Source organism: Lycium ferocissimum, chromosome 5 (genome assembly GCF_029784015.1).
Source record: "Lycium ferocissimum isolate CSIRO_LF1 chromosome 5, AGI_CSIRO_Lferr_CH_V1, whole genome shotgun sequence".
Taxonomy (NCBI): Eukaryota; Viridiplantae; Streptophyta; class Magnoliopsida; order Solanales; family Solanaceae; genus Lycium; species Lycium ferocissimum.
Genome location: NC_081346.1, coordinates 5,132,546 through 5,154,179, shown reverse-complemented (window position 1 = coordinate 5,154,179; position 21,634 = coordinate 5,132,546). Strand labels below are relative to the sequence as shown.

The following is a 21,634-nucleotide window of genomic DNA, read 5'->3' as shown; positions in this document are numbered from 1 at the left end:
AAAAAGTAATGACAAAAAGAAATTTCCATTGAAAAGTGAGGTCAAAGCTGAATGGAAAATTTCCACCAAATTGTGCTTTATTTTGTACTTTGCTTGTGAACGAGCGGAAATTACAGTAACACAAAAGATGATAGAGACATCGCAGTGTTTGGGTTCGGGTCAAGTAAACGAAACAAATATTTATTCACATTTATTATTTATGCTAAATTATTTAAAATTAGTTAAATAACGTGAGTACACATTATTAACATTAAATATATAAATATATTCGTTAATTGCTACTCTATAACACTAAATCGGAATTCTGTTTCTTTTTTTTTTATTTTTTTTTAGGAGACGTTTGGTTAAAATCACCCAAAATAAAGCTATTTCCGGGATAAAGTTGCACCATTTGTAGCTTTTAGACCACACACAGTTACTAATAGACAAAATCAGCTGGGTCCCGTTCTAAAGGATGTTCTTACTGATTTTTTATATATATTCGTAATCGCTGTTATTTGGGTGCAATCTGCTTAAGTTCCGCTCCTAGTGGCAAGCCCACAAATCACACAGGAAATATAAAGCACACTGAGCCACCATTACGGGTATATTATTTAACTAATCACACACCTCTCACGTAAGGAACCACTCGTTGACCAACTCGGCCACCCTTACGGGTATATTATTTAATTGAAAATAAGATATATAATTTTTTTCACTTTCTGATCCAACACGAGCTATATAAGTTTGAGTTTATGCCTCTATATCTTATATTTTAAAATATAATTATTTATAAATATAAAACAATTTTTTTTTTTTTTTTTTTTTGTTAAACTACACTAGAAAATGCGTTATGAGATATAGAAATATAGCAGGCATTTGGCTATAGAAATCAAATACTGATTTCACTTTATTTGAAATTTTTGATGTTGAAGTTGGAGATGGAGTTGTGTTTCATTATACTTTTTGCAAGGGAGATAAGAGAGCATTTCATTTGCCACTACTAAGATATAGTTAGAAAACATGTTATAAGTTGTTTTTTAAATTTCGGAATTCAACTTCAAGTTGAATTTAAAAATTTCATGGCCAGACACTGATTTGCAAATAAAGTGTGAAAAATTATTCTAGAAAAGGATGAATAATGTAATGACGCCTTTTGAATTTCTCCCCAATCCGTGTACGTTTTCCCTTCTTGTTCTTACGTACAATTAATTAACCAAGTTAAATGAACCAACCGTTCGTTATCAGATGTGCAGGTACAATGCATGTATTATCTTAAACATAACCGTTTTGGCATTGAACTTGGCCATAATTTAACAGTTCTATCACATTCTATTTGATAGCGATAAAGAGTTAAAGAGTTATGTTACGTATTTGAATCAAATCTGTCGCTGCTAGAGCAATCGAGCTTATTAATAGTAGTAGTAAAGTTATCAGAGCATATCATGTATTGCAATTTTAACTTGATTGTAATTTTACTGGTACTAGTATTAGATTCAACTCAATAGGTGGCTTCAAATATATTTGACAAACAAATTTTTTAAAAACAAAAGTAAGTATATTTTCTTCCGTGATTTTTTCCCGTGGATTGCCTGAGGTGGGAAAAATGGAAGAATTAGAGTTTGCTTAAGGGGTCGTTTGGTTTAGAAGCAAATTATGTCGGGATTGTAATATGATGGTTAATTAATAACGCAGGATTTTAATGCAGAAATTAGTAAAAATTATAATGTATTGTTTATTACGAATGTTTGATTTGTTTTAATAAGTTTTATTATACAATATGTATTTTTATTTTTCACCGACAATGATTTTTTTGGTTAACAAGGGAATCCGCAACCGCTAACTTTCTGATACGCACGGGGTAAATTCCGCTTAGTGTAATAGCGCAAACCACACAGGGACACTGGCAGAGCCCCTCTTTGCCCAGGGGGGTGTCAACCCCTTCATGACTCTTGTCTTTTTAATATGTTTACTTCTTTATAATTTTACATTATTTGGTAAAAATACTGGCTTCGCATGACACAGAAAATGTAAATCGCACTAGACAAGCCCATGCGATGAGCTTAATCAAAAAATCATGCAGGGAGTTTTGAACTCTGATCCCCGCAAACGTGATTCCCTTGTTTACCAAAAAAATCACTGTCGGTGAAAAATAAAAATATATATTGTAAAAAAAAAAAAAAGCACCACTAAATAAGAGTGGAGCTAAAGTTATACCAATTTAGCAGAATTTAGTAGCCTTATTAAAAAAAAAATTATATTTATATTAAAAAATGTACTTAATATATTCAACATATTTATCTAGAACTCATGTTTTTTCTCATTAAAATTCAAAATCTATAAACTCAAAATTTTAAATTCATTTTAACCTACAGTAATACTCAGTTTTTGTATAGTTATTAATTAATCTTCTAGTTAAAGTTTTTAACTATTCATTTGATAAAAAAAGAAGAAGATGGAAACCACGCTTTCCTTGCTGGCATGGTGTGTTGCAGGTGTCTTGGAGGCACGAGTAATACGCTGAGACGTCTTGTAAATTGTAATCATATCATCCGCGCGCACAAATAGTATACTGACTACTCTACATTTAATTGTAAAGTAACCACGGTTAACGTGCGAATGGATGGTGTGTACTTAACCCCATCCTACTTTGCCCGTTAATAGCACGACAAGGCAGCTTCCCCATAAAAATAATATAATACCCGGCTCAATTAACGTAACACAATTTACCTGCCTTAAAATCTAACAAAACAATGTAATTAAAATAAATTTTAGACGTTTGTAGGATTGTAGGTTATTTTATTAAAGATAAAAGGAGAATTTGAACTTATGTTGCTTTTTTATTATTAAAAAATACTCCGTCTATCTCATTTTAAGTGTCTTAATTTGATTACGCACAGAGTTTAATGAATAGAAAGAGACTTTTAAATATTGTATTCCTTAATTAAAAATGTTTGTAATGTACTAAAATGTCATTTAAATCTTGTGATTTTAAACCTCATTGTATACAGATTTGAATTGTAACTTATTAAATATAGGAAGAACACTCTCTTTGGAATTGACCAAAAATAAGACATTTAAATTGAGACGGAGGGAGTAGCATTCTTTTCGTCGGACTAAACAAGAAATTGAATCACGTAAGTTAGAACGGAACAAATAAAAAATACATAATTTATTAAGTTGTGTATATTTACTAAAAGTAGATTAATTATTCTGTTTAAATACTAGAGTAGTATTCCATAAGAGTGTAATAAAAAATAATTGTCAAATTTAATTTAATTCTCAAAGTAGCAATTAATTTTGAGCTAAACTAACTACATTAAGGGAAGTAGAGCCCAATGAGAATTTATTAAAACAAACGGCAAAAGCAGACGTCGTCAGTCACGAGCCCAATGAGAATGCGACAGAACCAAAGGGCTAACCGTACACGCCGTTAATATCTTCTTTATGAATTGTCCCCCCAGACAGTGTCTTGACCACCGTCTATACCCAGTTGAAAAGACAGAGACCAACTGGCTATAGCAAGTTCCCCTAACTCGGGTTAGAATTTAACCGCGGTTGAAATGATTGCTGCAACCGTTTTGACCCCTTTGCTTATCGAAAGGCTCTCACCTCTTTCCCTCAATATACTTTTTTTTTTTTCCTCCATCCTTTTGCTGATATACAAAATTTTAGCTGATATATATAGAGAGAGAAACTAGAGTGAGAAAGTTGTTGAACATGTATTAAGAGTGTTTGATTTGCTGTTCTTTAGGGCCTGTTTGGTTACCAAGTTTTGCATGGTCAGTGCTTTTGTCTGGTGAATTTTGCGGTTGTGTTTGTTTAGAATTGATTATGTGTGAGAGGTAATTGGAGATGAGAGATCTGTGTTGAGAAAATTAGTGTGTACTGAAATGGCTACTTCGGAGGTATCGATTAAAGGTTACAACGAGCCAAATGATGGCTCAAGGCAAGTTTTAGAGACTGTTAAGAGTAATTCCGGTGCCGGAAAAGGTAATTAAACCGGATTCTTTTTGTAACTGAGTTTTTTTTCTTTTTTCTTATTTGTTTTTTATTTTTGTTTTTTGAAGTTGATGCTGAGACGGCGTTGTATACGGAGCTATGGCGGTCATGTGCGGGTCCATTAGTGACGGTTCCTCGTGAGGATGAGCTGGTGTATTATTTCCCTCAAGGTCATATCGAGCAGGTTTGTTTGTTACTGAAAAACCCTTTAATTCTGTTTTTAACCTCTGCGTTATTGGAATCCCTTGTCTAATTTGAGTTTAAAATATACTGTTGATCATGCATCATCGGGATACTCTGTTTTTTCTGGTATTAGTATGCGTTTGGCCATAGAAAATCAAATATTTCCACTTTTTTTTTTTTTTTTTTTTTTGGGGGGTCGGGGGTGGGGGGAGGTGGAATTTTTGAAGCTGGAATTGGGAGATGGAGTTGTTTGGTTATAGTTTTTGCAAAGAATATTTTATTGTTTGAATGTAAAGTGAAAACAGGGTTTTGGGTGTTTTCCAAAGTTACTATTTGGATTTTTTATGGCTAAACGCTGATTTTCAAATAAAGTTTAAAAAAATCTGGAAAAATGTGAATAATTCTAGTGGCCAAACGGGCGAGGGTAAGGGGTTGAAGGAATTTAGTTCTCGCTATTACTAATGTACATAGAGCTTTCTGTAATCAAATGTGTTTGTATGATAGGTTGAAGCATCAACTAATCAACTGGCTGACCAGCAGATGCCTTTGTATAATCTTCCTTCTAAGATCCTATGCCGTGTCGTTAATGTCCTGTTGAAGGTAATGATTTTGTTAATGCTGTTGGGTTAATGTCTTCCAAAGGGTTTTGGGAATTATGTAATCATTTTTTTAAAAAAAAAAAAAAAAAAAGGGGTTTTGGGAATTTCTTAAAAAAAGATCTTCCAGAGGGTTCTTTGGCTTACAGCCCTTTTTTTTTTTATGGACATTCTTATTTATATAGTTTGTCCTAAGTTGGTGTTTATGTATTGACTTTTGAGTGCGTTTTCAGGCTGAACCAGATACTGATGAGGTGTATGCACAAGTGACTTTGATGCCGGAGCCAAATGTAGGTTTACCATTATGTTTATATTTTAACTTTTTTCGTTTGTTTTTCAATTTTCAGTTTTTGATGTCATGTTGAATAAAGTATGTCCAGCTATTTGAGTCTTGAATTTCTAGTTGAAAATCTCATCTAATATTCTAAAATGACTGTTGTAGCAAGATGAGAATACAGTGAAGAAGGAAACTATGCGCCCTCCTCCACCACGATTTCATGTACACTCATTTTGTAAGACACTAACAGCCTCTGATACAAGCACTCATGGTGGATTTTCAGTCTTGAGAAGGCATGCTGATGAATGCCTTCCCCCACTGGTTAGAAGAATATGTATATTTTTTTTAATGTGTTCATCCCGTATTGGGGAAATGGAGTAGCTAATTTAAATTGCATCTTTAACAGGATATGTCTCGGCAGCCTCCAACGCAGGAGTTGGTGGCCAAAGATTTACATAGGAATGAGTGGCGCTTCAGGCATATATTCCGGGGTATGATGCATAGCATAGTCTTAATCACCTTATGTCTGTAAAGCTTACCACCTCCAACTGTTTGGCCAATTTATGCCCTTTGTGAGCTTAGGTGCAAGGCGAAGAAGGCCTCCTTTGGGGTGGGCTGGGGGGTGGGGGGTGTGGGAGGTGACATAAGATGCACCATCACACAGCACATTCCGCCCTATTAAGTGCTATTGTTGGTGTAGCATACCAGTTGCATTCTTGTAATCACACGGCTAAATGAAGATTGCTATAAAGCTGATTTGGCACTTGTAAAAATATTATTATTTGTGATTTTGCAAAAGGGAAATCTGAACGAAGAGGGATGCAGAGGGAATTTCATTTGAACGATACTTTTGCTGTTCAGGGAGTTCCACTGTCCTTGTGTTTCATATCATGTTGGTTACTTATATAATTAAATCAACTAAAAAATATGATAACATAGGTCACAACTCAAAACAAGAAAATAATGTTGGGAACAGACATTGATTTTCTTTTTCCTTCTTCGGACGGTGCTTTGGTGGGGGGTGGAAGTCGGTTAACAAAATTTTTGCTACTGTAGACACCGAGTTTGTAGGTTTTATCTTCTCCTTTTCTTCGTCTGAGGAATTGTCTTTGGAAGTCTGGTAGCATGCTTCTTTATATCGTGCACTTTATATACCATTATTGGAGGGGTGGGTTTGTTTTTCTGCTATGTAACCTCTTCTTTGTTTCTCACCCAAGCATTTGAATTCCAGGCCAACCAAGGAGGCATCTTCTACAGAGTGGTTGGAGTGTCTTCGTTAGTTCGAAGAGGCTTGTCGCTGGGGATGCATTCATCTTTCTTAGGTTTGAATAGTGAAACCCTCTCTGATTTTATTTGTTCCATAATTAGAGTCTGACCTGTAGCTATGTGCTACTTTAGAGGTGAGAATGGGGAGCTTCGTGTTGGAGTTAGACGTGCCATGAGACAGCAAGGGAATGCCCCATCATCGGTGATATCCAGTCATAGCATGCATCTCGGTGTACTTGCGACAGCTTGGCATGCCATTCAGACAAAAACAATGTTCACTGTGTATTACAAACCAAGGTAACTGGTCTGAAATGACCGAATGAAGCACTGACTTAAAGGGCATAAAGAGATCTTTGATTATAAGTTAAAGAATTAAATGGTACATTTAGACTTTCTCCAGAGGTTGGAATCAATATCTCATGTTGTTATGCATTTGGGAAACATTTTATGGTCTTTCGTCAGAGGTTGGAATTAGTAGTGCAAGTTGTTTCATTGCTTGTCCTCTATGCATTTGGGATACATTTTATTTAAGTCGATTGCCCTCTAGAATAACTGGCTGCTTCATATGTTTGATGGCTCCTAATATCAATAACGTGCAGTATTTTATAAGTCCATTTATTTTTTGATTGGGCATCGGACCCTGCAAATGCTGTTTGCTTTATGCATCAGGCTGCCCTTTTTCTGTCTTTTATGTTCGTTTACGGGGGAAAGCAGGGTGAGAAGTAGGTTCTTGAGTTATTGTTGATTTAACACTGACAAAAGGATTAGCCTCCCTTACCAAGTTACTGTTTGTGTTACAGGACAAGCCCTGCTGAGTTTATAGTTCCCTATGATCAGTATATGGAATCCGTGAAAAACAATTACTCTATTGGAATGAGGTTTAAGATGAGGTTTGAAGGTGAAGAAGCTCCAGAGCAGAGGTATGCTGCAGTTTAGTTTATAAAAGTCATCTTTTTACTATTTAATAAATGTGTGTTGCTGGTTGTAATCTTGACCTGTGTTATGGACCTTTAAATTGACAGGAAAAATGACAGCATTTGGTGACTCGCTGTCAAATTTTTAGACTGTTTGATTTAATTTTCTGTAACAGGGTATGTTCTACTCAATTCTCTAATTTAATTAACTTACAATGTTATAGGTTTACTGGAACTATAGTTGGCATTGAAGATGCTGATCCCAAAAGGTGGCTTGAATCTAAGTGGAGATGTCTGAAGGTAGTTTCTACTTTACTTTTCTTGTTTGACTATTTCTTTTACCTCATATTATATTGAAAAATCATTCATTTATGGTTTTTAAAGGTTCGGTGGGATGAAAATTCTACCATTCCAAGGCCAGACCGAGTTTCACCCTGGAAAATAGAACCAGCTCTTAGCCCTCCTGCACTTAATGCACCTCCAATCGCAAGGCCAAAAAGGCCTAGATCCAGTATTTTGCCCTCATCTCCCGATTCATCTGTCCTGAGTAGGGAAGGTGAATATCTCATCCTGATCTTTTCTATACAGTATCTTGCACTGCTTTTAAATCTTGTGTTCTAGCAAAGTAATTGTCATGTACTTTCTGATTTTCGTTAAAGGTTCATCCAGAGTAACTGCAGACCATTCCCAACCCAGTGGGTTTTCGAGGGTCTTGCAAGGTCAAGAGTTATCGACCTTTAGAGGTGGTTTTGCAGAAAGTAATGAGTCAGACTTGTCTGAGAAATCGATGATATGGCAACCATCAGTGGATGATGAAAAGAATGCTATTCATTCCGCATCTAAGAGATATCTTTCAGATAAATGGTTACCTTTGGGGAGGCCTGAGTCATCTCTCACGGATCTATTATCAGGTTTTGGAGTGCAAAATAACTCCTCCCATGGGTTCTGTTTACCGTCTGCGGACCAAGCAGCATTTGGTGCTGGCTTGGTGAAGCGACAAGCACAAGACCAGGAAAAAGATTTTAGCTTACTGGGAAAACCATGGTCTCTATTGTCTTCGGGTCTCTCTCTTAATCTGATGGATTCAGGCTCAAAAGCTCCTGGCCAAGGGGGTGATACTCCCTATCAAATGCGGGGAGATGCTAGGTACAGTGGTTTTGGCGAGTTCTCAGTCTTTCCTGGTCATAGAGCTGAGAATCAGCAGGGAAGCTGGATTATGCCTCAATCAGTGTCGCCTTACATTCAGCTCTCCTCTCATTCAAGAGATATGATGCATAAACCCACTGTAGCAAAGCAGCCTGAGGCTGTGAAACCCAAGGAGGGGAACTGCAAATTATTTGGCATTCCCCTTACAAGTAACGTTTGCACGGATCCTGTTACGATGCGAAAAAGTTCATTGATCAATTCAGCAAGTGACATGAATATTGGTATACACACCCATCAATCCCCTGCCACTGATTCTGATCAAAGGCCTGAGCAATCAAAGGGATCAAAGGTGGATGATGGAATTGCAGCTAATGATAATGACAAACAATTTCATACCTTTCATCTTGCTGCTAGAGATAGGGATGGCAAAGGTCATAGTAGTTCAACAAGGAGCTGCACAAAGGTTTAAATCTCATCTTTTGTCACAACTTTGGCTGTTGGCTCTAATGAAATTTCTAATGATTTATTTTTGCCTACAGGTTCATAAACAGGGTACAGCACTCGGAAGGTCAGTGGATCTTGCAAAGTTCAACAATTATGACGAATTGATTGCTGAACTGGATCAGCTTTTTGATTTTAATGGTGAACTCAAGGCTGGAAGTAAGAGTTGGCTGGTTGTATACACTGATGATGAGGGTGACATGATGCTTGTTGGAGATGATCCATGGCAGTGAGTACATACCCATATTGCTTTTATAAATCAAAGTGATGATTTTGTTTCTTCCTGTTGCGCTGCTTCTCTGTGTAGTCTTTCTAGATCAGTGCTGTGTGTTTTTGGTGTTCGTTACATTCTTTACCGGCTTAACACTGGTTTGGAACAGGGAATTTTGTGGTATGGTTCGCAAGATTTTTATCTATACAAAAGAGGAGGTGCAGCGTATGAATCCGGGGACTCTTAATTCAAAAGGTGAAGACACGTCTTCTGTCGCAGAGGGCTCAGAAGCTAAAGAAGTGAAGAATCTGCAACTTCCTTCTGAATCTGGTCAAGAAGAGTCTTAGGTTTTCCTCCGAAATTGAGGTACTCAAAAGAAATCTACTTGAAGAGCAATTGATTCCTTTCTTCTTCAGTTTTTGAATTCTCCCTGAAAATTAGGGTGGGAGATGACTCCAGCTGCTTTTTCTAGTTGCTTAACTACCGTTACTTTCTATTTAACAGGTTTATAAGATAGCCGAGGAGACGGCTTGTATCCACCTAGGTGTTGGCTTTTTGGGGATTTTTGAGTATAACCTACAATATCAGCTCCCTTTGACTTCTGGATGGGATGGTCTCTCTCCAGATAGATGCAGCTTTAGTATTTGCAATTTTGGACCCCTTTTTGGAGCCAATATCTGGCCCTTATCTATCTATACATAGTATATGTAAATTATCAGCGTGGTCATTAGCCTTGCTTTTCCCCCACTGTACATACCCCGTTGACCAATTTCTCTAGCTCTAGATGTAAGTAAGATGTCGATTCACTACCTTGCTTTGCTGTTGATTTTTAGGTGGAAGTGGTATCCACCTGCGTCGGTTAGACAAACATATTTTGTATCAGCATTTATGGTTATGCGTTAGAAAAGAAGTTTTTTCTTGGTGAACATCTCTTTGTTCTGCAATTTTGGTCGTAAGAATTGACTACAGGACATAAGTTTTGGTCATTGACCCATCTATTCGTTCCTTGCCCATTGAAGACAACCATATTGCCGTCTCTTTCAGAAAGTGGGGCAACTCAAGTAGTTATATTAATGTTTCAAAACACGGATATTTGGATCATAGGATAGTGGGATTAATCAAGATTTGATAGAGCAGCAGGACATTGTAACTTATTGTTTCAGTTGTTCCCTCTGCCAATTGGTTTTTCTCTACACATGCCTTACGTAAGCAAGGTTAACCAGATCGTGTAAAATGTGAATCATTTCAATTTGACTTGTTGCTTGTTTGGCATTTCTAAACACATTTACTGATGCTCGCGGTGGGTTAAAGTTTTCTTCTTCGTCTTCATTGTAGGATTTAGGGTCCAGACATGATTGAAGATGCATGTCCTGCTGCTTTTTTCTTTTAGGTGATAGGGTTTTGTTAGAAGATGGAATTCTCAAGCTTAACAAAACTCATTTGTATACCACGTGAAAGAACATGAAAATTGAACTTAATAACCTCATGAGTAGCGTGACTTTAGACCATTATTAACCCCCCTTGGATTAGATCCTTGCATTATCATTGTGGAACGAAGTATATTCTTTCAACAAATTTTCATGGTAAGAACTCAAATGGTGCTCAACTACATGTTTTCTATCGTGATTCAATTAAATACAGTTCCTAGTATTTGTCGGACAAAAATTAATGCTGCAAATGTTATTCCATTAATCGGGTTTTGATTAAGCAGAATTTAAATTCAATCGAGGGGTCATTCATTCATATCGAAAGAATTCTCAGCTGAAGTGAAAAGCAGCTGCAACTAAGGGGATCAATCAATTGCTTGGTATGTAAAAAATGTCTGAATAAAGAGGGTTATGATGAGCTAAGAACTTATGACTGGAAAATCATAGCATTCAAGTTTTGGAGCTTCTAAGCATACGCTCAATGTTTCTCCTTAAGAAAACACAAATACAATTGGCTAATAGATTGAAAATATCAGTAAACTACAAAGGAGCATAGAAAGTCTTGAGGTTTGAAAGCTAGAGCCTGAGGTCCAAAATCTTGGATAGAACCTCTCTTTGTAAACCACAAAAGCTTACATCATCCCATGGAAGCCAGCAGAGTCCAGCAACATTGCTTTGATTTGTTCTGGATGGATGTCTTGACCTTCTTTAGATTGCTGCAATTAAACACAATCTAAAATTAATACTACAAGTCAAAGAACTGTATCCACAACTCAATATAGTAATATTTTGAAGGCTTGTTATAGTAATAGGTTGGACATTCCAGAAAGATATTGCACAGAGCTGATGGGACTTCAATTCTCCACCTACAAACCTTTTTGCTCACATGAAGCATTTTCTAAAATAAGATGGAAGTTTAGAGAAAGAAGGTACCTCAGCTCGGAAGATATCCAACGCAAACCCATTGAAGCAGCTGATAACAGCCTGTTGAATATCCAGTCCAAGATTGTCCAGAGCCCTCATTGTTGAGAGTAAAAGGCCTGGTCTGCGGCTGCAAAACATATGGATATTCACCGCTCTTCCTTCTCTTGCCCTTACTTCAACCTACAAGTACAAAAAGAGCTGCATGCATCATCTCAAACCAATAACATACTAACGAATGGAAAAGAAAAAAAGAGCAAAAAGTTCCGAATATCAACATTTATGCACATCTAATGGGAAAGAGATGCCAGTATTAGGTTTCTTTAGGGTAAAAGGAAGAACATTTTACCCTTGCAGGTTGTCCAGTAGGGCTAGACAGTGGGCTTGCAAATGAACTTGGACAAAGTTCTTCCTTGATACGACCAGGTAGAGCTGTTGCAGTTGGCGTTAAAGGATAGAAGCTTGTTGTCGGAGTCAATGAAGAGTTCGGTGGAGTGGACTCCAGCTCATTATGCAGGTCATTGATTTTCTGTAGAAGCTCCTTTAAGTACTCAATCGCATCTCCTAAGATTGAAGCCCTGTCCATCTGCCAACATGCAAACAAAATCACAAACCGATTCAATGCACAGAAATTGCTTAAGGTTCTCCACCAATTCAATTTGAACCAAAGATGAAGCTTCCAGTATTAGGCATTCAAGAAGACGAGATATCTCGTTTCATTCAACAAGCTTAAAACAAGTACCAAGATTCTGTAGGACTGATATCAGATTAAAGTTGAGAAAGATGTCCGAGAAAATCAGGACTAACCAGCAGGAGTTAACTATTTGATTTTAATCACCATAAGTTTCTCCTAGACAAATTTTCCTCTCTACATTTGCATGAACCTTTGAGGCATTTTAATAATTTCCTATACACGGGTTTAGTTTAGGGGCTCTACAACTATTTCGTCATGACTAGTAAATCATCCACAAATGTTGGCATCAACAATAGCTAATCAAACTATATGACTATCTAGGATATTTGAGTGCGGGAACGAATGGTAGGAACTCAGAACAGATCCCAGCCCCTCTCCTGGTGGATAAGGTAGTGAGGGGGCTGCCAAAGAAACTAGTCGTCTCTGTAAACACTAATTCAAGGCCTAGTTGAATTACGGCTATTCTCACTAATCTTTATTTCCCTTCTCATCCAGCTTGAGATCGGTTTATGTCAGTCAGGATTCAGGCTTTAAGACAGCACTACTGGGCCCGCAGCTTCGAGAAGCTGAGAGGCTAAAGAAAAAGTCAAGACCATCAACCTCGTTAAGAGTCATTCCAACCCAGTGGGTGAAGAGGTTGATGTCGGGCGAGCAATCAATATTATCTTGGTTGGACAAGGGCGGTTTCCATTCCCTCGCCAAGGGGTAAAGAGTGATTTCTCGTCCCAATAGCCATTTATTAAAACAAACAATCAAAACAACATGCAAAAAAAAAAAAAAAAAAATCATGTTAAAACAAGTGAGTGAACTAGATAACACTCTTAATGAGTTACTGTAAGGGAGGTACCTTTCAAGAATAGTTCCATTCCCTATGTGGTCCAAAATTAAGATGCTTTTTAAAAAATCAGCTCATAGAGTCCATGTGAGTGAATTAAATGCTATACTATCAATTGTACTTAACTGACAAACCTTTTGAACTATGCAAAACTCAAAACTTGCAAATCATAAACAAACAAAACTAACCTTAATAAAAGCTAAGTAAACAACAAATAAATAAAGATACATAAAACTTACAGTCTTTTTTTTCCCTGATGATTGTAAATGGCTAAAAACATGTTAAATTCATATAATAAAAATTCACGAGAATTATGTTACCTTACTAATCTTTGGAACAACAGATCTCAACATGTAAAGCCTATCATTGAGTTTCTTTCTACGACGTCGTTCAGCCATCAGATTCTTAGCCGGAAGACCTTTTTTCTTGCCTTTCTGATCAACACCAGTAACAGTACTTGTTGCATTTGAACTATTTCCACCATTTTTATTACTAACACCACTATCCTCAACCTTGCTATTAGTATTCTCAACAAAATCATCAGAATCATAATTCAAAGTAGACCCATCAATACTAACATCTTCAAATTCATCTCCATTACTGTATTTCCTCTTCCTTTCATCATTCACTTCTTTATTGCTTGAAGACTGACCAATTTCATTACCCCCATTAGCCAAGTTTTTCCTAAGTGCAGCTCTTTTTTGGAATAAAGTTGGTTGTGCACCAATTGAAGCAAAATTATCAAGGGGTTTTAATAACTTAGACCTATTAGTAAGAAACAAAGAGTTGTTTTCATTCACTGAATTATTGGAATCTCCAAATGTTGGGTTTAAACCAAACCCAACAGTTGTTTGAGGTATTTGAAGCAGATTTGAAGAACATGGAAACTGAGTAAAAGAACTCAAATTATTAGTCCCCATTTGATTTTGAGAATTAAAATCATGAAACCCACCACTTAAATCAAAACTGTTATCCAATGGGTTGTTTGATAAAGAACCAGGCAAAGGTGGAATGGTTGTTTTTTGGGTTAAAAAGAAATGGTTGTTAAAAGCAGATGAAGGTGAACATGAAGATGAAGAATCAACTGGCTGAAGAAGTAAATTGTTTGTCTCATGGGCTACTTCATTGAAATTTGAAGTGAAAGAAATATGGTTTTGCATGTTGTTGTTGTTGTTGTTGTACCAGTCAACATCTTCAACATCAAGCATAGATTTGAAAGTTGAAAGTGCACCCATTTCTATATCATCTTTGTTGTTATGATGGTGATGATTTTGGTTATTTTCATTGTTGTTTTGATGAACCCATGTACCATTTTCTTCATCTTCTTTTTGGTCCATCCAACCCATACCATTCACTCCGGATAACATTTTTTTGTTTGTTAAAGAAAATAAAAAAACAAAGAAGTTTACAGAAAGAACAATAAAAAGGGGGAGTTAAAGAGAAGCAGAAAAAAAGGAAAGACGTAAGCAAAATGGCAGAGAAGAAAGGGAAATGGCTTTATATGTGACAATAGCTAAGAACGTTACAGAGAGAGACTCTTGTTATGTTATGATTATTTATACTAGTAATTATTACTACTACACTTTCTGTTTCTGCAAATCCACAATATTAGTGTTTTCATATTAAGCTTTTGTTTTGTCATGAAAATTTTGCCAACTGTTTTGAGTTTGGAATTATTAGTTTTTTTGGCTGGTTGTTTGATCTTTGAAGGAAACTACAAATGGAAGGGGAGGAGATAAAGTTTGGCATAAATCTAGGCTTTATTATATAATGAGCTATACATAACTAATTATGACTAAACTGCCAAATCTTCGATTAAGATGACATCAATTTGTCTTTTTTCCACTCAACTTTTATTTTATTGTGGTTTCCCATCCTTCGATAGTTGCATTGGGAGCAGATTAAAATTTTAAAAAAAGTGTCAAAAACAGTAATATTTCACTAAGGGGCCGTTTGGTAATTAGTTAGGATTATGTAGGCATTAGTTATGCAGATATTAGTAATGCAGGTATTAGTTATACAAGTATTAGTAATGCGGGTATTAGTTATGTAGGGTTTAGTTATGCATAAATTATTTCTTTAGATGTTAGTTTGTTATATTAGAAGTTAATAATATGTACTTCTTAAAATTAAAATATTATTTATTTAAAAAATATTAAATATTATATTAAAAATTATATAAAAATATGATTTAGAAAAGGAAAGTGTTTAAGTGGGGGTTGATAGGGGTAATATTGTCATTTCAACTTTTTATTCGTGTATTAGTTATTCCATTTTCTACCCGTATAAAATAATACATAGATTCCCTCATAACATATACATGTATTAGTTATGCAGGTTTCTAAATTGCAAACCAAACGTCGTACTAATTTTATACATGAATAACTTACTTCCTAACTAGCTACCAAACACAGTATAAGTATGCAGAATTTAATACATGAATAAGGTATCTCTTTACTAGCTACCAAACATGGTATAAGTTAATGCAAAAATTAATTCATAAATAACATGTCTCTTGTCCAGCTACCAAACGACCCCTAGGAGGATTTTCAACATATAACGAAGTAAATATAGGAAGAAGGGAATCAACATCCATTATATATACACAAAAAGTAAGTTTGAAATTAAAACACAAAAAATCTTTGTAGCCATGTTTTTATTTGAACTAATTTCTTGGCACGTGCGTTGCACGTGAAACCGAGTCATGTAGTATATATTTGTGTAAAATAATACTAATATCATTACAAAAATTAAATAAATAATCATACGTGAAAGAATAATGTAAGTTCCGATCAACATGATCGACGTATAGTAACTTGTTTGTTGTATTAAAATGATTAAATATCGTCTGAACTTACAAAAATGGACAATACAAGTTTAATTAGGTCCATTTTTTTTTCTTCTTATATTTGTTTTATGAGGTACAACCATGTGATTGAACATATCCTACATAATACTCCTGTATAGGTGATATTCCCGGTGTATGTTCATTACGGTCTTTTTAATAGCTAGGTTGGCCTAATGGCTTTATAAATTAAGACTCTAACTTCACAAAAGCCGATTGTTTTTTCATCTTTTTTTAAATCCACCTTTATTTTCAGTTAATCTCCCCATAAAGTAACAATTCTATGATCACATATATGTTTTAAAATCATAAATTGCACGTGTGTTGCACGCACGTATATGCCTATTCACGTCGTATAAGATTTTGTAAAATAGTTCATTAAAGATAACAACAATTTGTCTTCTTCAACTCTACTTTTATTTTAATTTTTCGTGGAGTTTCTGATATACGTATTGGAGCTCGATTAAATGTGAATACGAGTCAAGATCCTCACTAAGAAGATTCAAAATATAACGAACACACTAATTATGAAGAAACTGTCAAATCTTCAATAAAGATGACAACAATTTGTCCTGGTCCACTCTACTTCTTTTATTTTATTGTTGTTTTTCATTCAGTGTTTGATCTATGCATTGGAGGCAGATTAAATTTAAATACGTGTAAAAAATAGTAGTAGAATCAAAATTTTCACTAAGAGGATTTTCAACGTATAACGAAGTAAATACAGGAAGAAGTGGAGTCAACATCCATTATATATACATCAAAAGTAATTTTGACCTTGTATATATACAATAATTTTTTGACGAACCCCCTTGTGTTGTCCTAAGTCTGCCCATGATCGAGAAGCCCCATATTGAGGGTAAAATGCTCAATAAAAATAATTTCATACTCAGAATTCGAGCCCAAAATTTTTAATAAAAATAAACGAGTACTTATCAATCCATCACAACCTTGTTTAATCCACTTCTAATTTTTGCTTACCCCCTCAAAACCTCTTCCATTTTGAATGCCCTTTTCTGTTTTTTTTTTTCTCTTCTTTCTTTATTTCTACTTTTGATGATAATATTATTTCTTGTAAAAAAAAATTTGTTTTGTAACTTTAGTGTTTGATTATGCTTATGCGCACCAAAATACTTCATTAAATATCTACTAACTCTCATCAATTACATGTATCGAATAATTCTACCTATCATATTTAGACAAATAAGAAAGAATCACGTGACATTCATTAAACCTCATACTAACGAGTACTTTAAAAATTTCCTGTATGTTAGAAATTTAGAAAGCAAATACTCTTCGTAAGCACTCTATATAAGAACAACGGAAAAATAGAAGATTGCATAATGAATTTTTTTCCCCTTAGATTATTTATAAGAGAGCTGCAGTAAAATGCATTGACAACCAATGAAATTGCCTCATTATCTTCCAATTACAAAATAACCTTTCCAACGTGGCAGTTTTTGTGCAAATTATACGGGCCCACACAGTAAACACACACAAAATTACTAAATGAAAGACTGGGTTAAATCATACTGGGGAACCAATGAAAAAGCTCAACATGGAGCAGCGTGACTGAAAGTAAACGGTCATTTTATGTATATATACGGGAAGCTCCTGCATTCCCCTTTGTTAATAGTAGTAAAATTTCTACTTTTGAAGAAAATATTATTTCGTGTAAAAAGTATTTTTATTTTGTAACTTTAGTGTTTGATTCTGCTTACGGGCACTAAAATACTCTATCAAATATCTACCAATTTTTATCAGCACATGTATCGAATAATTCTACCTATCATATTTAGACAGATAAGAAAGAATCACGTGACATTCATTAACCTCATACTAATAGGCAGGATTAAATGGTCAGATAATTTTGTAATCTTTTACAAATTATTTTTATATGTCTTTTTCGTAAAAGATCTTTATTGTCATGTATATGAAATTTGAATTTAACACACAACAAAGCTTTGTAAAGTCATTTGTCTATTTGAACTAATTTCTCGGCACGTGCGTTGCACGTGATACCGAGTCATGTAGTATATGTTTGTGTAAAATAACATTAATATCATTAAAAAAAATTATACATGAAAGGATAATGTAAGTTCCTATAGACGTGGATCATCGTATAATTTGAATCTTTCATCAACGTAACAAAAGGTATAAAAGTTACGACCAAATAATGTGATGCAACGGATAGAGCTGTTCTTCCCTTAACCTTCAAGGAGGATCAATTCCTAACTAGTTTTTTACACAACAAAAAACAGTGCTTACTAACACTTTAAATTGAAATTGACTTTTTTGATATATTTTTCATGCAACACCAATCAACAATTGAAAAAAAAAAAAAATCCTTTCAAATTATCGTCAAAATTCAGTCCTTTTTGTTGTAATCCTCGTTATTTCTCTGTGGCACGCTAAGCTCAACTTGGTATTTTCGATCACTTCACGCAATTGCTTTTTCTATATCCGCTTTTTCTTCTTCATTGGTCGTGAATACTTCAACTTGACTTCTTCCATATCTTCATCCAATTGCTTTTTCCACATCTCTTTTTTCCTCTCCACTTGTTGTTCATCAAATTCTTCTTCACCAATCAGCAACAAAATTTTGTTTGCTCTCTCATGCAAAGACTTCGCCTTTTCTATTTCTCCAACCATTTGCTTTTCCCCAGGTCCCTTTTTCTTCTTGCAATAACTAGTCATCTTGCTTGAACAAATATAATAAATAAAAACCTAAAATTTTTGTCTGATAACAAAGTATAATACTAACTAAAAATCTAATGAAAACATGTAAAAGATAAAATTACGGTGAGTACAAAACTAAGGACATTAAGAAAAATATATAGCAAAAATTAAGCCAATTCTCCATCTCCTATATGAAAAGTAAATTATTTTCCTAAACTAAATACATGCAACGTAAAGTTTCCTAAAAACCATTTTAGTTTCCTAAACTATTAAAGTTGTGCAATCAAATATGGAAATTTGCTAGATGAAGAGAACCACGTACATTAATTGTGACGTTGGTTTCTTGATCACAGAGGTAGTAATCAACTAGTTATACGTGTTAATACCATTTGACCATGTTTTAACTAAGCGTCTTAAACAGATGGGTTATCCTGAATTTGAGCCGGTCGAAATGTGCTTAGTTAATAAATGTGCAGGTTAACGACCACCCAAAAGTTACTTGGATTAAAATGATCTAAGTTAAGTCCATAACAAGCATATGATAGTAATATTAAGTTAAGTCCACAACAAGCATGTATCGAATAATTCTACCTATCATATTTAGACATATAAGAAAGAATCACGTGACATTCATTAACCTCATACTAATAGGTAGGATTAAATGGCCAGATAATTTTGTAATCCTTTACAAATTATTTTTAATTTTATGTCTTTTTTGTAAGAGATCTTTATTGTTATGTATATGAAATTTGAATTTAACACACAAAAAATCTTTGTAAAGTCATTTGTCTATTCGAACTAATTTCTCGGCATGTGTATTGCACGTGATATCGAGTCATGTAGTATATGTTTGTGTAAAATAACATTAATATCATTAAAAAAAAATTATACATGAAAGGATAATGTAAGTTCCTATAGACGTGGATCATCGTATAATGACTTGCTTGTTGTATCAAAATGATTGAATATCACCTGAACCTACAAAAATAACGATAAAAAATTGATTAATTAGGTCCATTTTTTTCTTATATTTGTTTTATGAAGTACAAACCAATGTTTTAGAAGGCGGGGCATTTTAAAAAATAAGCCTCGTGGGACTTTAATGTTTAGTATTTCACAAAAGGATATAATTATAATAAATACTTTTAGATAGGTAAAAATAGCGTAAAAATTTGAAGAAAACTATAAATATATGCTCCATCCCCACAAAAAAACTAATCGAACAATCTATTATATGCTACTTACAAGCACAAGTAGTTCCGTTACTTTTTTTGAGATAGTAGAAGACAAGATAAATAATTGGAAAAGAACATATATTAGGCATTCTAGCAATAAAAAAGCTCGTGACTTTTAAATTTAATGTTTCGGTTCCTTTTTAAAATATTTGAGTAATTACTAGTTGACTTTTGAGAATTTGGGCATTATATTGAGGACTTATTTAACAAATTTTGTTTTAATTTGAAGAAGTTTTCTGGGCTTACGCCCCAACAAAAAAAACTCGCCCCAAACGCCCAGACGTACGCCCCGAATTGCTGGGCGTACGCCATTTGAGACTTTCGCCTCGAAGCATCGCCCCGGGGCATTTTTGATATGCCATGCCCCGAGGCTTGCCTCGAAAACGCCTTTTAAAACACTGGTACCATGTGATTGAATGTATCCTACATAATAGTTCCATATAGGCGATATTCCTGGTGTATGTTCATTTCAGTCTTGTTAATTGCTAGGTTGGCATAATGACTTTATAAATTAAGACTCTAAACTCACAAAAGCCGAGGATTGATTCATAATCTTTCAGTTTTTCAAAAAATCCACCTTTATGTTTAGTAAATCTCTATCACTCCCTTGTAGTAACAAAGATTTTAAGGTCAAATTAGTAAAGAACCATGGTATATAACAAGCAAGGGCGTGGCCTAGTGGTCAATGAAGTGGGTTGAGAACATGTTTCAAATTAAGTAGGTGTTTTGCCATAAACCAAATATTTTTTACTTTCTTTGGAATTTTTGAAGTTGTAGTTATGTTTGGTTATAGTTTTTGCAGAAGAATATTTGGTTGGTTGAGTGTACTGAAAGTGAAAAAAGTCAAAATAAGGTTTTAGGTGTTTTCCAAATTCCAAATACAATTTCATTGCCAAATGCCGATTTTCAAACAAAGTGAATAAATTTTTCGGAAAAAAGTGAATAATTCTCATGGCCAAACGGGTCCTTCAATGGAGGCAAAAACACGTGATTTCTTCCTATCTATCAAAGTTAGTAGGCAGAGGTAGCAAATGCCCCGTGAATCTCGTGAAATTAAGTTGAGGTGTGTGCAAGAATAGTTTTCTCAAGTACCACATTTGTTTTTTATAACCACATTCCTATCTGTCAAAGTCTTTGTAGACAGAGGTAGTGAATACCTCATGAAACTCGTGAAATTTAATTGAAATGCGCACAAGGCTAGTTATCCCAAGTACCACATTTATTTTTTGAAACCACCTCCCTATTTTGCTGAAATAAATTCTTCCTAATAATTGTATGATCACATCTATGTTTTAAAATCATAAATTGCACGTGTGTTGCACACAATGTCATTTCACCTAGTATAAGATTTTGTAAAATAGTTCATTAAAAATGACAAGAATTTGTCCTCTTCCACTATACTTTAATTTTGGTTTTCCACGGATTTTCTGATAGCTGTATTAGAGCTTAATTAAATGTGAATACGAGTCAAGAATAGAAGCAAAGTCAAGATTTTCACTAAGAAAATTCAAAATATAATGATGTAGATATAGGAAGAAGGAAGTCAACGTCTATATATATATATATATATATATATATATATATATATATATATATATATATATATATGTTTTCTTGTAAATTTTTGGTCCAATACTCACTCGTAAATGATTGGTGTCAGAGTTTCTCACTAATCAGGTGTGATCAGTCTCATCCGCGTAAGAATTAGGAATTCCTCTTCCAACTTGTGCCAGAATGGGCGTTACGGCAAAGAACAAGAAGAAAACTAAAAGAGAAATTTGTCCAATAGTAACAAAGGGTGCCTCCACAAGTTGACATCCGATCCAACCTAGTAGTAAGCAATCCGCGGAACGCAACCAAAATATTCCTTGGTGAATCGGGTGAAAAGTTGAACTACGTGCATACATACTTTTAAAAAAGGGT

At 34.6% G+C, this 21,634-nt stretch overlaps 2 protein-coding genes across 2 annotated transcripts; one reads left to right on the top strand and one right to left on the bottom strand.

Moving 5' to 3' along the window:
- The first annotated feature begins 3,486 nt into the window (after positions 1 to 3,486).
- Positions 3,487 to 10,001, top strand: LOC132055586 (auxin response factor 2A). Its single transcript, XM_059447488.1, has 15 exons — positions 3,487 to 3,972; positions 4,050 to 4,165; positions 4,669 to 4,764; positions 4,994 to 5,050; positions 5,203 to 5,358; positions 5,444 to 5,528; positions 6,269 to 6,359; positions 6,436 to 6,600; positions 7,104 to 7,223; positions 7,442 to 7,517; positions 7,602 to 7,773; positions 7,877 to 8,826; positions 8,903 to 9,093; positions 9,245 to 9,441; positions 9,580 to 10,001. Exons 1-14 carry the CDS (start codon positions 3,873 to 3,875, stop codon positions 9,420 to 9,422), a joined length of 2,553 nt encoding a protein of 850 aa, XP_059303471.1. The 5' UTR covers positions 3,487 to 3,872; the 3' UTR covers positions 9,423 to 9,441; positions 9,580 to 10,001.
- Positions 10,002 to 10,911: 910 nt separating this feature from the next.
- Positions 10,912 to 14,657, bottom strand: LOC132055587 (transcription factor ICE1-like). The gene is made up of 4 exons (XM_059447489.1): positions 13,273 to 14,657; positions 11,773 to 12,009; positions 11,436 to 11,606; positions 10,912 to 11,218 (listed from the first exon to the last, which is right to left on the bottom strand). Exons 1-4 carry the CDS (start codon positions 14,317 to 14,319, stop codon positions 11,135 to 11,137), a joined length of 1,539 nt encoding a protein of 512 aa, XP_059303472.1. The 5' UTR covers positions 14,320 to 14,657; the 3' UTR covers positions 10,912 to 11,134.
- Between the last annotated feature and the right edge of the window lie 6,977 nt (positions 14,658 to 21,634).

Bases quoted from the DNA above. Each gene is read 5' to 3' on its own strand.
- LOC132055587 (XM_059447489.1), bottom strand. From the start codon at position 14,319: ATGTTATCCGGAGTGAATGGTATGGGTTGGATGGACCAAAAAGAAGAT. The intron at 12,010-13,272 runs GTAACATAATTC...GCATGTTGGCAG, and splicing joins TTGTTCCAAAGATTAGTAAG to ATGGACAGGGCTTCAATCTT. The intron at 11,219-11,435 runs GTACCTTCTTTC...GTTTAATTGCAG, and splicing joins TGGATATCTTCCGAGCTGAG to CAATCTAAAGAAGGTCAAGA.
- LOC132055586 (XM_059447488.1), top strand. From the start codon at position 3,873: ATGGCTACTTCGGAGGTATCGATTAAAGGTTACAACGAGCCAAATGAT. The intron at 7,224-7,441 runs GTATGCTGCAGT...ACAATGTTATAG, and splicing joins GAAGAAGCTCCAGAGCAGAG to GTTTACTGGAACTATAGTTG. The intron at 8,827-8,902 runs GTTTAAATCTCA...TTTTGCCTACAG, and splicing joins CAACAAGGAGCTGCACAAAG to GTTCATAAACAGGGTACAGC.